Source organism: Rhinoderma darwinii, chromosome 12 (assembly GCF_050947455.1).
Source record: "Rhinoderma darwinii isolate aRhiDar2 chromosome 12, aRhiDar2.hap1, whole genome shotgun sequence".
Classification (NCBI taxonomy): domain Eukaryota; kingdom Metazoa; phylum Chordata; class Amphibia; order Anura; family Rhinodermatidae; genus Rhinoderma; species Rhinoderma darwinii.
The window spans coordinates 79,519,181-79,535,049 of record NC_134698.1 but is presented as its reverse complement, the minus strand read 5'-3'; the positions used below and the strand labels follow the sequence as shown (position 1 = coordinate 79,535,049).

The window sequence follows — 15,869 nt, the reverse complement described above, 5'->3', positions numbered from 1 at the left end:
AGAATATAACTACTATAATACTGCTCCTATATACAAGAATATAACTACTATAATACTGCCCCTATATAGAAGAATATAACTACTATAATACTGCTCCTATATACAAGAATACAACTACTATAATACTGCCCCTATATAGAAGAATATAATTACTGTAATACTGCCCTCTATATACAAGAATATAACTATTATAATACTGCCTCCTATATACAAGAATATAATTACTATAATACTGCTCCCTATATAGAAGAATATAACTACTATAATACTGCCCCTATATATAAGAATATAACTACTATAATACTGCCCCTATATACAAGAATATAACTACTATAATACTGCCCCTATATACAAGAATATAACTACTATATTACTGCCCCTATATACAAGAATATAACTACTATAATACTGCCCCCTATATACAAGAATATAACTACTATAATACTGCCCCTATATACAAGAATATAACTACTATAATACTGCCCCTATATACAAGAATATAACTACTATAATACTGCCCCTATATACAAGAATATAACTACTATAATACTGCCCCCTATATACAGGAATATAACTACTATAATACTGCCTCCTATATACAAGAATATAACTACTATAATACTGCCCCTATATACAAGAATATAACTACTATAATACTGCTCCTATATACAAGAATATAACTACTATAATACTGCCCCTATATAGAAGAATATAACTACTATAATACTGCTCCTATATACAAGAATACAACTACTATAATACTGCCCCTATATAGAAGAATATAATTACTGTAATACTGCCCTCTATATACAAGAATATAACTATTATAATACTGCCTCCTATATACAAGAATATAATTACTATAATACTGCTCCCTATATACAAGAATATAACTACTATATTACTGCCCCCTATATACAAGAATATAACTACTATAATACTGCCCCTATATACAAGAATATAACTACTATAATACTGCCCCCTATATACAAGAATATAACTACTATAATACTGCCCCCTATATACAAGAATATAACTACTATAATACTGCCCCTATATACAAGAATATAACTACTATAATACTGCCCCTATATACAAGAATATAACTACTATAATACTGCCCCCTATATACAAGAATATAACTACTATAATACTGCCCCCTATATACAGGAATATAACTACTATAATACTGCCCCCATATACAAGAATATAACTACTATAATACTGCTCCTTTATACAAGAATATAACTACTATAATACTGCCTCCTATATACAAGAATATAACTACTATAATACTGCCCCTATATACAAGAATATAACTACTATAATACTGCTCCTATATACAAGAATATAACTACTATAATACTGCCCCTATATAGAAGAATATAACTACTATAATACTGCCCCTATATATAAGAATATAACTACTATACTACTGCCCCTATATACAAGAATATAACTACTATAATACTGCCCCTATATACAAGAATATAACTACTATAATACTGCTCCTATATACAAGAATACAACTACTATAATACTGCCCCTATATACAAGAATATAACTACTATAATACTGCTCCTATATACAAGAATACAACTACTATAATACTGCCCCTATATAGAAGAATATAATTACTGTAATGCTGCCTCATATGGAATAGAATATGAACTTGAACAAATCTGGATTATATTAGATGTATTTTACACAGCTCCAGAAGTCTGTTTCTAGTGCAGCAGTTCTCCTTTAAGGCAGTGATTCTGTACATTTCTCAGGATTATTTTAGCATGTATATAGGTCAGAGAGAAGATCTAGAACTCGTGCAGTCAGATGCTGGAGCTCGGCGCTGGTGACACTATATTATTTTTCTCTCATCTAATGACTAATTTGGAATGTGTCTCAGCCAATTAGATCTTATTTACTTCTCATTTGCGAAACATTTACCGAAAACATCGGCTCATCTGCTCGCTCCATGCACCAGAGGTAGAGCTGACATGAACTTCGCTGCATACGATTTGCTGTCTTTTATAACATCACAAAGATCCTTGACTGCGGCTTTTAGAGATAAATTGAAAGTGAACAGTAATAAAGAGATATAAGGCAATAAAAATATTATTACAGGGTGGTCTGCGAGATGACTGTGGCCAATCTATAACTCCCGGAACGCCCTCACAACTTGAGTCGTCCTCTTCTATTCCGCCATATCTATTTCTATGAAAAACTGGGTGACAACTAATATGGCTGCCATTGCCACTCCCACACAGGTTGTCAGCTAGCTTTCCTGGAATGGAAAATCAGCCTAGTTATAAAGCAATACATCATCTCCTCCCCATTTGCTGGAGGATTAGCCTTTAAGAACGCTTTGTGACTTCCCCGTGGGTGCTGGTGGCCCATTTAGTGGTCACCCAGCTGTTTAAGAAACATATAAACAGATAAAGAGAGTATTTAAAGGGGAAGTCACATCAGAGACAGTCCCTTTCAGAATAGATTCGCGGCGGGTCCAACACCCAGCAGACATCTGATTGAGCAAAAGAAAGCCGCGACCAACTAGACGTTTCCCCCTGCAGTGGCCACTACAGAGAAACTGTAAATATTACATGGCGTCCATTCAAATAGGCAACGTAATACATGGACGTATCAAGTCCGTCAAAAAGGTAGCCCCTCTTGCCGGCGGGCCCTCCGTTCTAGCCCAGAGGGGGCTTGCTTGCTCAGCTGTTTCCGTAACTCCCAGGAGATATCTAGAGACAGGTGTGGCTCTCGTGAGTATGCGACACAGGTCCATGATGGGAAAAATCCCTTAAAGGGGGATTCCACTTCATGTAAATAAATCTTAATCATTGTACAATGAAAAGTTCTGCAACTCTCTAATCTACTTTGTGTTCCAATTTCTCACCATTTTCAAGATCTACGCTTGCTGTCAGTTAATGGTAGCATTCAGTTCACATCCAAAGGCTAAAAACCTGTACAGACACTATACTTCTTACAGCAGAAGGTTTGTTACAGTTGTATCTAGTGAAATCCTCTTTGAGCTAAACAGCATGGACTGCAAACTGATACATTTTACCTGCATGAGACAGGAGAGATATTTCTGCTGCTGATGTATTTATCTTACAGAGGATTGTCTAGACTGGAAACAATTGTAACAAACCCTCAGCAGTGAGAAGTATTTTAGACGAGGAGATTTCAACCATGGAGTTACCAACTGACTCCTTGCCGTCATGCTGCGTTATGAATATTCAGTATTATTGTAATCCATGACATGATCTACTTTCCACAGAGACTGAGAAAAATACACGACCGATCAATCTTTCAATCGTTTTTCGTCAGCTCTTCCTCAGTTCTAGGTGAATGGATTTTCCTTGACGATCAATATCAACGACAGTCTCAGTTTATCTCTTAAAGGGCCAATAAAGCTGAATGATATACAGATGAGTCGCGAGGCATTTTAAGCTTTGGCTAATGCTAAGAACAACGCGTTTCACAAACACATCCTGCTGATAATTAGCAAGTGACCACCATTATATCTTCTGTCACTTTAAAGTGTCCCCATCTGTCTAAAAAGACTACCAATCCCTTCTTAGGCAGCTGCAAATGTGGATAAAATGTAGTGGAGCCAGAAATGTGTGTCACCTCCGCATTTTGGTCTTCACCTTCCCCTACGCTGATCTCTCTACATGCCACCTCCCTCTCCCCTCTCGCAGCATGCAGTCTCACGGATACTGCAGCTGCATTCCCTTCCTCCCCCTCCTCCCTACCTTCTATTGTAAACTCAACAAATAATTTGGGGATTGAGAAGAGGATTCTGAATAATTTTATATATATATATATATAGGTACGCTTTAATAATGCTATTTCTGAGTAACTATTTCTATCTAAATATAATAAATAAAGCCGCCATTACAGCTCCCACGATAGTTGTGATCGAGTTTTACAACTCTGAATGGACATAAATCCTCCCTTCTTAATAGGCAAAGATGTGATTCTGGGTTCTAGGAAAGCTGGGTGACAACTTCTTTCAGAGCCGTCATGATGGCCATAGTGTTAAGATATAACTCCAATTTAGAGCTTCACCGAATATATTAGACAAGTGCTTATCTGGATAACCCCTTCTCTAAAATGAGGAGCCAGCTCAAATCCCCTGTGATCACTGTGGGAAGCTGCAGATGGCCGCACATTTCTCCTGAAGAGGCCACTACAGGAAAAATGTGGTATTACATGCCGGCCATTCAAAAAAATGTGCAACCATGGTCGCGCTGAGTCCTCCAGCGCTTGAGCTGCTCTTTGAACCAGCTCTACACTCTGTCTAATAGAGGGGGATCACCAGCGGGAGATCCCCCTCAATGACGTCCACACGTCCTAATAAGGCATATGGAATGGAGTTGTCCTATTATATAATGGTATTATTAGAATCACAATTCCCTGAAAAATTCCGCCAACATAGCTGCAAATATACATATATATTAATGAATGTCATCACTATTGCCTGCTATTTACGGTATATTTCGCTTTAGGTTCCATTTCCCTTTAAGTCCCTGTATGTGGCTGAACCTACGTAGTCATTTAAGAGTTCGTCATATTGTCTGATCATATTCTTCCTTTCATTGTTTCTTCAATGTTCCTCTCCACAATAAAGCACTTAGCAGTGCAGACTGTGTTCTGCCTTATTGTACCTCAGTACATGCTGTATCAGCCTCCGCCACTGAGAAGACGGGTTTGTAGCCCTGTCTAACCGGTTCGAAAACTTTCCGAATTAAAGGCATTGTTCACAAAAAGAGGTCAGCATTTCAAAGAGGTGAATTGGTATCTGATCCTTCCTTCCCCTTTAACAACAAGAACAGAATTTAAAGGGATTGTCCACTTTCAATAATGTTCTTTACTAATGTTTTCTTTAGTGAATATTTAACTATGTGGGGTAGGTAAAACTAAAAATTTGAAGAAGGATAACCAGTTTCCTGAGCCAGAAATGTGACACCGGGAGCAGTCAGGTCCCAATCCTTATACAAAGTGAATTTTAGAGGACAACTGGGGGAAAGCTCCTCCCAGGATAAAGACTATGAAATCCAGAGCTGCAACCCAAAGATCCTGGGTTCCCCACCTATCATCTAACTATAAGGCCCTGTTCACACTGAGTTTTTTTACAATCTGCCTCAGAACTCCTTCAGGGATTTTGAGGCAGATTTTCAATTGCTTGCGCTTTTTTTTTCTACGTTTTCCGTAGCTAGTTTTTTGGCCCGCGGTCCTTGCATAGCTTCTAGGACCGCGGGCAAAAAACAAGCTGTGAAAAACGCTCGGAAACTAGCACAGCTGGTTTTTTTTCTCCCTCCCATCGATTTCAAGGGGAGGTCAGTGGTGGAAACAGCGGCAAGAACGGTCATGCCGCTTTTTCTTTCCGCAAGATGACAAAAGCCACCCCGGGAAAAAAAAAGCCTCTGCCTCCCATTGAATTCAATGGGGGGCGAGTTCGGACGTTTCTTGGCGCAGATTCTGACACTATTTCTGTGTCACGATCTGCACCAAAAAACTCTGTGTGAACAGGGCCCTATACTACTGGTGTCATCTTATATAACAGAGGGGCTTTTTGGTCCTCTCAGGCACCAGGTCCCAGTTGCGACCTCGGCATCCCCGAGTTATACCCCTGATGAAATCTCTGCTCCTGAGCCGAGCGTGCATCTGTTTTCAATCGAAGAGGGGGAATAAGCCGCTGACAGAAACCTGTTACAGAAGATTCAAGCAACTTGAAATCCAAAAAGCCCAAACCTTTTTCCCCCAGACATCTGAGGGTCTGGACATCCCCATACACAGTAAACAGCTGGTTCAGACAACTTTCATTTAATGTGTCAGCTGCCTGGTCACATGTCTCAGAACGAGGCGGAGCTAAAACACTGTCTGTATCCAGGAGGGATGAGCAGAATTTTGAATGCAGCTCTGGATATGAATGGAGAAAAACATAAAATAACTCAGAATCAGTACAAAAACAATAAAGCAAAAATAATTACAAAGTTACTTAACTTCTTCTGTAGATTTAAACTGCGGGATGTTGTTTTAAGTGGAATTACCCTTTAAGTTTATACCCCCTCCCCCCCCCCCCCTGGCACATGCATACAGTGTCCGCTACAGAAAAATGCATATTGAGACTCCAAATTCTCAGATACAGGAGCGTCCATGTTCTGCAACATAAACAGCTCTGCTACACACATAAATAATGTTTTCATTGTAATGTCCATCTGAATCAGTACTTCCCGTTCTCCAGAACAGTCTGTCAGAAGCAAGGAGATGACATCCCACACAGAACACATGTCAATTCTGAGATCTTCAAATGACAAGATCAAGAAACTTCTATTTTGTTTTTCTTACCGCTTTCATAGTACCTTATGTGCCTCCATGCCTCACTGAGGCGCGAGGCACAAATGTGCAGTGAGGCATAAAAGTGGCTACGCGGCTGGCAGGAGTTGTTGAAGGAAGGGTCCCCCTGGCAGAGAACGTCGTAGGAGCACGGAAACGCCTATTTTGATGGAGTAATATGGATATTCATGGATGAATTATTCCTTAGTCAGAGGAATCCAACAGTCTAGAATCACTTTTGATTATCACGCACTATAGTGATCATTGACATCCACATCACAAATGCCAACCAGTGCCGCCAGTACTTTACCAGCAGACATTAGGGGTGAATAAAGAGGCGATACACCTTTGTGAAATGTAGAATATAGCCAAAACTGGACCCGATAGTGGACCCCATTATAAAAGTCATTTGGGGGTCCTTCAGGATCCATTGAAAGCAGATCCGGCATAGCGGTCATGCTCACCCTCCACCAAGAATGGGGGGCAAACAGGTGGAACCCCCATTTTTACACTTGTTTGATTGACATGTAATAAAAGGGTATTGATTGAACACCCGTTTAAAGGGATCGCACCGAAAAGTGACAACCAATTTTGTAAGTAAAAAGCAGAAAAACGGACCAACGGCGCTGCAATTGAGGTCGGGAAATAAGGACCTTTAGACGGACATCTCGGCAAATATTTTAATGACAAGGCTACGCGTTTCGACACCGGACTGGTGTCTTCATCAGGCCAACATAACATGTGTGGTTCAAGCACATTTATATACAAGTGAATACAAGAGGAAACAGGAAGAGGGAACAAAGTCCCGCCAAAAAACACAGGTCAAAGTTCAGAGACATTGAAAATAAAAAATAAAAATTTGCCGTGATGTCCGTCTAAAGGTCCTTATTTCCCGACCTCAATTGCAGCGCCGTTGGTCCGTTTTTCTGCTTTTTACTTCCTATTTGGACAACAAACTCTGTTTTGTTTGTGTTTTTGGACCTGGCAGCAGCTCTTCTGCTTGTGTGACACCTCATCAGTGTCCACTCTCCAAGGTGAGCTTATATCTTACCAGTTTTGCTCCTTCACTTAATCCCACTTTTACTTTGCACGATGTGGTGCCGTGTTTCTTTTTCTTCTCCGTTTTAGTCAACCAATTTTGTGGTGCAGAAATGTGTGTAGAGAAGTTGTTACTTCCCTTCCCCCACTCCTCTTGTCAGTTTATATACAGCAGGGGGCGACAATGAGCATAGAAAAAGCTCCTCCCAGGATAACGAGAATATGAACTCTGTCCTGAGGCATGATGGGAGGGACATTAAGAAAATTCAAGAATTGAGGAAAATCTATTTAATAAAATCTCTTTATCATTTTACTTAGCAATGTATACTGCACCCGTCATCCCAATATCAGTCGTGATTAAATATAAAAAGATCAACCATTTAAGTTACAGTGCAGTATCAGATACGGCCTCTGGGAGGGACTGGTTTCCATCCTACAATACAGCGATTCCCCCGGTTACACTGATGCGCCATTTATCCCAGGAATGTTGTGGGCTGCGCTTCTCATCCATTGTCACAATAATTATGGTGTCATATCACATGAATCCATCAGTCAAAATCGGTTTACACGCAGCAGTTATATCTCTAGCAGATAATAGTAATGTACATCCTGATATTATCCACAGAGATCTAGACACACAAATCGCTCGATCAGGATCAGGGGATCAGATCCGCTCGCCAACATTAACCCTGGTCCGGTCATTATCTAAGATCTAAAAGAGTGCCGTGTTTCGGAGAACCAAATGCAATCCAATTATATCCTGTGCCACACTATATAACTATAAACTATACCTGCCATGTAATATCCTGTATATCACTATATAACCATACCTGCCATGTAATATCCTGTATATCACTATATATAACCATACCTGCCATGCAATATCCCGTACATCACTATATATATATATATATATATATATATATATATATATAACCATACCTGCCATGTAATATCCTGTATATCACTATATATAACCATACCTGCCATGTAATATCCTGTACATCACTATATATAACCATACCTGCCATGTAATATCCTGTACATCACTATATATAACCATACCTGCCATGTAATATCCTGTACATCACTATATATAACCATACCTGCCATGTAATATCCTGTACATCACTATATATAACCATACCTGCCATGTAATATCCTGTACATCACTATATATAACCATACCTGCCATGTAATATCCTGTACATCACTATATATAACCATACCTGCCATGTAATATCCTGTATATCACTATATATAACCATACCTGCCATGTAATATCCTGTACATCACTATATATAACCATACCTGCCATGTAATATCCTGTACATCACTATATATAACCATACCTGCCATGTAATATCCTGTACATCACTATATATAACCATACCTGCCATGTAATATCCTGTACATCACTATATATAACCATACCTGCCATGTAATATCCTATACATCACTATATATAACCATACCTGGCATGTAATATCCTGTACATCACTATATAACTATACCTGCCCTGTAATATCCTGTATATCACTATATATAACCATACCTGCCATGCAATATCCCGTACATCACTATATATATATATATATATATATATAACCATACCTGCCATGTAATATCCTGTATATCACTATATATAACCATACCTGCCATGTAATATCCTGTACATCACTATATATAACCATACCTGCCATGTAATATCCTGTACATCACTATATAACTATACCTGCCATGTAATATCCTGTACATCACTATATAACTATACCTGCCATGTAATATCCTGTACATCACTATATAACCATACATGCCATGTAATATCCTATACATCACTATATAACTATACCTGCCATGTAATATCCTATACATCACTATATAACCATACCTGACATGTTATATCCTGTATCTCACTATATAACCATTCCTGCTATGTAATATTCTGTACCGCACAATATAACCATACCTGCCAGGTAATATCCTGTATATCACTATATAACCATACCTGCCATGTAATATCCTGTATATAACTATATAACCATACCTGCCATGTAATATCCTGTATATAACCATACCTGCCATGTAATATCCTGTACATCACTATATAACTATACCTGCCATGTAATATCCTGTATATAACCATACCTGCCATGTAATATCCCGTATATCACTATATAACCATACCTGCCATGTAATATCCTGTACATCACTATATAACTATACCTGCCATGTAATATCCTGTATATAACCATACCTGCCATGTAATATCCCGTATATCACTATATAACCATACCTGCCATGTAATATCCCGTATATCACTATATAACCATACCTGCCATGTAATATCCTATACATCACTATATAACCATACCCGCCATGTAATATCCTATACATCACTATATAACTATACCTGCCATGTAATATCCTGTATATAACTATATAACTATACCTGCCATGTAATATCCTGTATATCACTATATAACTATACCTGCCATGTAATATCCTATACATCACTATATAACTATACCTGCCATGTAATATCCTATACATCACTATATAACTATACCTGCCATGTAATATCCTATACATCACTATATAACTATACCTGCCATGTAATATCCTGTACATCACTATATAACCATACCTGCCATGCAATATCCTATATATCACTATATAACTATACCTGCCATGTAATATCCTATACATCACTATATAACTATACCTGCCATGTAATATCCTATACATCACTATATAACTATACCTGCCATGTAATATCCTGTACATCACTATATAACTATACCTGCCATGTAATATCCTATACATCACTATATAACTATACCTGCCATGTATTATCCTGTATCTCACTATATAACTATACCTGCCATGTAATATCCTGTACATCACTATATACTCATACCTGCCATGTTATATCCTGTACATCACTATATAACTATACCTGCCATGTAATATCCTATACATCACTATATAACCATACCTGCCATGTAATATCCTATACATCACTATATAACTATACCTGCCATGTAATATCCTATACATCACTATATAACTATACCTGCCATGTAATATCCTATACATCACTATATAACTATACCTGCCATGTAATATCCTGTACATCACTATATAACTATACCTGACATGTAATATCCTATACATCACTATATAACTATACCTGCCATGTAATATCCTATACATCACTATATAACTATACCTGCCATGTATTATCCTGTATCTCACTATATAACTATACCTGCCATGTAATATCCTGTACATCACTATATAACTATACCTGACATGTAATATCCTATACATCACTATATAACTATACCTGCCATGTAATATCCTATACATCACTATATAACTATACCTGCCATGTATTATCCTGTATCTCACTATATAACTATACCTGCCATGTAATATCCTGTACATCACTATATACTCATACCTGCCATGTTATATCCTGTACATCACTATATAACTATACCTGCCATGTAATATCCTATATATCACTATATAACTATACCTGCCATGTAATAACCTATACATCACTATATAACTATACCTGCCATGTAATATCCTATACATCACTATATAACTATACCTGCCATGTAATATCCTGTACATCACTATATAACTATACCTGACATGTAATATCCTATACATCACTATATAACTATACCTGCCATGTATTATCCTGTATCTCACTATATAACTATACCTGCCATGTAATATCCTGTACATCACTATATACTCATACCTGCCATGTTATATCCTGTACATCACTATATAACTATACCTGCCATGTAATATCCTATACATCACTATATAACCATACCTGCCATGTATTATCCTGTACATCACTATATAACCATACCTGCCATGTAATATCCTGTACATCACTATATAACCGTACCTGTCATGCAATATACCGTACATCACTATATAACCATACCTGCCATGTAATATCCCGTACATCACTATATAACCATACCTGCCATGTAATATCCTGTACATCACTATATAACCATACCTGCCATGCAATATACCGTACATCACTATATAACTATACCTGCCATGTAATATCCTATATATCACTATATAACTATACCTGCCATGTAATATCCTATACATCACTATATAACTATACCTGCCATGTAATATCCTATACATCACTATATAACTATACCTGCCATGTAATATCCTGTATATCACTATATAACTATACCTGCCATGTAATATCCTATACATCACTATATAACTATACCTGCCATGTAATATCCTGTACATCACTATATAACCATACCTGCCATGTAATATCCTATACATCACTATATAACTATACCTGCCATGTAATATCCTATACATCACTATATAACTATACCTGCCATGTAATATCCTATACATCACTATATAACTATACCTGCCATGTAATATCCTGTACATCATTATATAACTATACCTGCCATGTAATATCCTATACATCACTATATAACCATACCTGCCATGTAATATCTTGTACATCACTATATAACCATACCTGCCATGTAATATCCTGTATATAACTATATAACCATACCTGCCATGTATTATCCTGTACATCACTATATAACTATACCTGACATGTAATATCCTATACATCACTATATAACCATACCTGCCATGTAATATCTTGTACATCACTATATAACCATACCTGCCATGTAATATCCTGTATATAACTATATAACCATACCTGCCATGTATTATCCTGTACATCACTATATAACCATACCTGCCATGTAATATCCTGTACATCACTATATAACTATACCTGCCATGTATTATCCTGTACATCACTATATAACCATACCTGCCATGTAATATCTTGTACATCACTATATAACCATACCTGCCATGTAATATCCTGTATATAACTATATAACCATACCTGCCATGTATTATCCTGTACATCACTATATAACCATACCTGCCATGTAATATCCTGTACATCACTATATAACTATACCTGCCATGTAATATCCTATACATCACTATATAACTATACCTGCCATGTAATATCCTGTACATCACTATATAACCATACCTGCCATGTATTATCCTGTACATTACTATATAACTATACCTGCCATGTAATATCCTATACATCACTATATAACTATACCTGCCATGTAATATCCTATACATCACTATATAACTATACCTGCCATGTAATATCCTGTACATCACTATATAACCATACCTGCCATGTAATATCCTGTACATCACTATATAACCATACCTGCCATGTAATATCCTGTACATCACTATATAACCATAGCTGACATCACATGCAATAGCCTCTATATCACTTTATAAACTTACCTGCCATGTTATTTCCCAGTACTAGACTGACAATGTCCAATCTGTGCTGACAGTCTCAGAACATGTAGGACGCACCTCTTTGACAAATGGTAACATTCAGTTGACAATTTATTCATACATTTCTGGGAGGAATAACTGAGGATCGGCACAATGCAGAGTTCAGAGAAAATATGTTTTGAAATTTTTCTTTTATGGGGAATACAAGTATGTAGCAAAATATACATGTCAGGAGAGGTGACAGATCCTCTTCACTGCACAACACGCTGACGTGTCCTGATCTAAAGTATTTGAATACTAGAGGTAGAAAAAAAACAGCTTGTGCAAATTTGGAAATTCCCCAGTGTAGGTGCAGCACTAGCAGAACCAGTAGGTATAAGGGTATGTTCACACGCTGAGCCAAAAAACCCCTGATTTTCAGACGTTTTTTGAGCAACTCACGTTTTTCGCGCCGTTTTTATGGAGCTGTTTTCAATAGAGTCTATGAGAAAACGGCTCCAAAAACGCCCGAATTACGTCCGTAAATAGGCCGTGTGAACATACCCTTAGTGAGAGATGATGATGGTGGTGTCAGTGAATACAGGAGAGCAGAGCCAGGTGCAGCCAGGGTATTTATAATGGAGTGTGCATGCCAGGGGTGGCAGTACCCGGTCAGCATGAAATCCTACAACTCAGAGCCACGAAGTGCAATATTCAGAGGAAATACTTTTTAAGAACCTTTCACCAGCTCTCAAAAATCCCCAGGATTTGGGGGGGGGGGCACTGATTGGAAATCCTTAGGCTATGTCATAAATATCTGCTTCTAGAGGTCTGACCTCTGGGACCCCTCAAACTGCAAAAAATAGTTAAGAGGCTACCTTTCTTTAAAGCCCCTTTGTGTAGCATCTATGGCATGTCCGATCAATGTAATAAAACATTTGCTGCAGTACAATATGGATGGATGGATGGTAATGTTGCCATACAGTACCCAAGTCATAGTATCATACAATTCCCACATAATACCGCCATACAGTATTCTATTAAAAGTATCATACAGTAAGGGTATGTTCACACGGCAATGTCAATTACGCCTGAAATTACGGAGCTGTTTTCAGGCGAAAACAGCTCCTGAATTTCAGACGTAATTGCTCGTACTCGCGTCTTTCGCGGCGTCCATTACGGATGCAATTGGAGCTGTTTTTCAATGGAGTCAATGAAAAACGGCTCCAATTACGTCCCAAGAAGTCCCAAGACGGCGCTTAAAAAAAAGCCTGTCTGCACAGAACATCTTAAGGCCCATTGAATTCAATGGGCAGATGTTTGCAGCCGGTTTGGAGCCGTATTTTCGGGCGTAATACGCCCGAATTACGTCGTAAATAGGGTGTGTGAACATATCCTAATAGTAACAGTCCCCAAATTGTAGTGCCACACATTACCCATATATTACGTCCATACATTATACTAATAATGATACCAAACATCAATCATCACATACAGCCCCTAAATTATAGTGCCATACAGTCCCCACATGCTGCCATACCTAATAATAGTATCATCCAGTAATAGCCCCATAAATTTGCCAAACCGTAGTATCATACAATCCTGTTAAATAGTACCATACATCAATCACCTCATACAGTCCCTAAATCATAGTGCCATACAGTCCCCAAACGCTAACATACAGCAATAGTCCCATACAGTCCCCAAATCATAATATACAGTCCTAACATATAGTTATAGTGCCATTGTCAGGGATCATTACTATGTATATTGTCTGAAAAATATTATCCTCACATATATGTATATACATTTCAGTTCTTTGTGTAATATACTGATATATATAACAAGTTCTTTGTTCATGTCGGACACACCTATGGAAGACACCGCCCCCTGGAATGCAAAGAGGAGTGTGCAGAAGAATGTATAGCAAAAGTTACAGCAGAAGAGCCAATGGAATTCAAGCAAGTCACACATCTATAGGGAGGGGCATGTGTCTTCTCTGTGTGTGTTTCTTTGTTCTGAATAAAGTTCAGTTGCTCCTGGCTGACATTGAAGCTGTACCTCAGACATTTGTGTGATGTACTTCTCTCCAGGCATGCCTTCAGCTTTCAATTTACAGAGGTGGTTATTCGGTGTGAAATACGGACCTGACATTTGGCACCCCAGATGGGACCTCACTCGAGGAAATATCAAAATCCGGACAATCGACAATCACAGGGTGAAACAGATAACTCAAAGTTGCCCACTGAAGGAATTTGATCACCTCCGCAATAACACGGTAAGCGAATTGATTTTATAAATCTTCGTCTTATCTGTGTTAGTGGACAGTCTTGTGGCGATCTGTAGAACCCTTTTGTTGATTTCCTGGACTATCTCAGGCGACAGAGGTGATATTTTCCGCTGTGAGGTAAAAAACCTGTGAGACCTTAGTCGCGCCCGACTAACCATCCTCTGGGTAATTAGGGACTAGATAGAAAATACGCGGGCACAATATATATGTGTGATAAGTCGTGGATAGTATTATAACCTGTCTTATACAGGGGCACGCGGGCATAAGTACATGTGTGATAAGACGTGAGACGCGGGCACGCGGGGTGCAATGATGCACTGATAAGACGTGTGATAAGACGTGAGACAAAAACACTGATAAGTCGTGTGATAAGGCATGCGGGGTGTATAAACTGAAAAAAAACAAACTAAAAAAAACAAACTGTTAAGTCGTGTATTAAATTGTAAGTAATATAGTGGCCAGACAAGAGAGTTGTAGACCGAAAATTGTTATATAAGTTACGTGTATAATATAGACTGTTAGAATGGATGGTTTACGGTCCATATTCAAATCATCAGGATCACCCGATCCTATTCATGATTTGGTGAAGTGAATGGAAGTTAGGAATAAGAAAGGTATTGTATGTTATATGTATTAGAAAACACAGGACCAGCCGACGCCCGGTAATGGTGTCCGTAACCTCATGTTGAGTGTGTCCTCATTGTGGGTGGGGAACCCCCCCCCCCTTCACAGCTGCGCAATGTGTTTCCAATGGGAGAGGCTGCCCCCCACCACCCACCCCTGGTGTGGCCACGCCCGGCCCAACCAAATCAGTATGAAATAATCACCTTGTTAATTTTGT

General features: G+C 38.3%; 1 protein-coding gene across 6 annotated transcripts in view; it reads right to left on the bottom strand.

The window, feature by feature from the left end:
• LBHD2 (LBH domain containing 2) overlaps nucleotides 1-15,869 on the bottom strand; it is a 44,403-nt gene that overhangs the window by 11,515 nt on the left and 17,019 nt on the right. The window contains exon 1 of one of the 6 annotated variants that reach the window (XM_075844273.1): nucleotides 12,763-12,865. The exons of 3 other annotated variants lie outside the window; for them this stretch is intronic. Coding sequence is in view for 1 of the 3 variants with exons in the window: in XM_075844268.1 (XP_075700383.1) it covers nucleotides 1,945-1,961 (17 nt within the window). In the remaining 2 variants the exon portion in view is untranslated. Of the gene's footprint in view, nucleotides 1-1,944; nucleotides 1,977-7,393; nucleotides 7,498-12,762; nucleotides 12,866-15,869 lie in introns of those variants that run through there. 2 more of the 6 variants (XM_075844272.1, XM_075844268.1) reach the window with 2 other exon arrangements.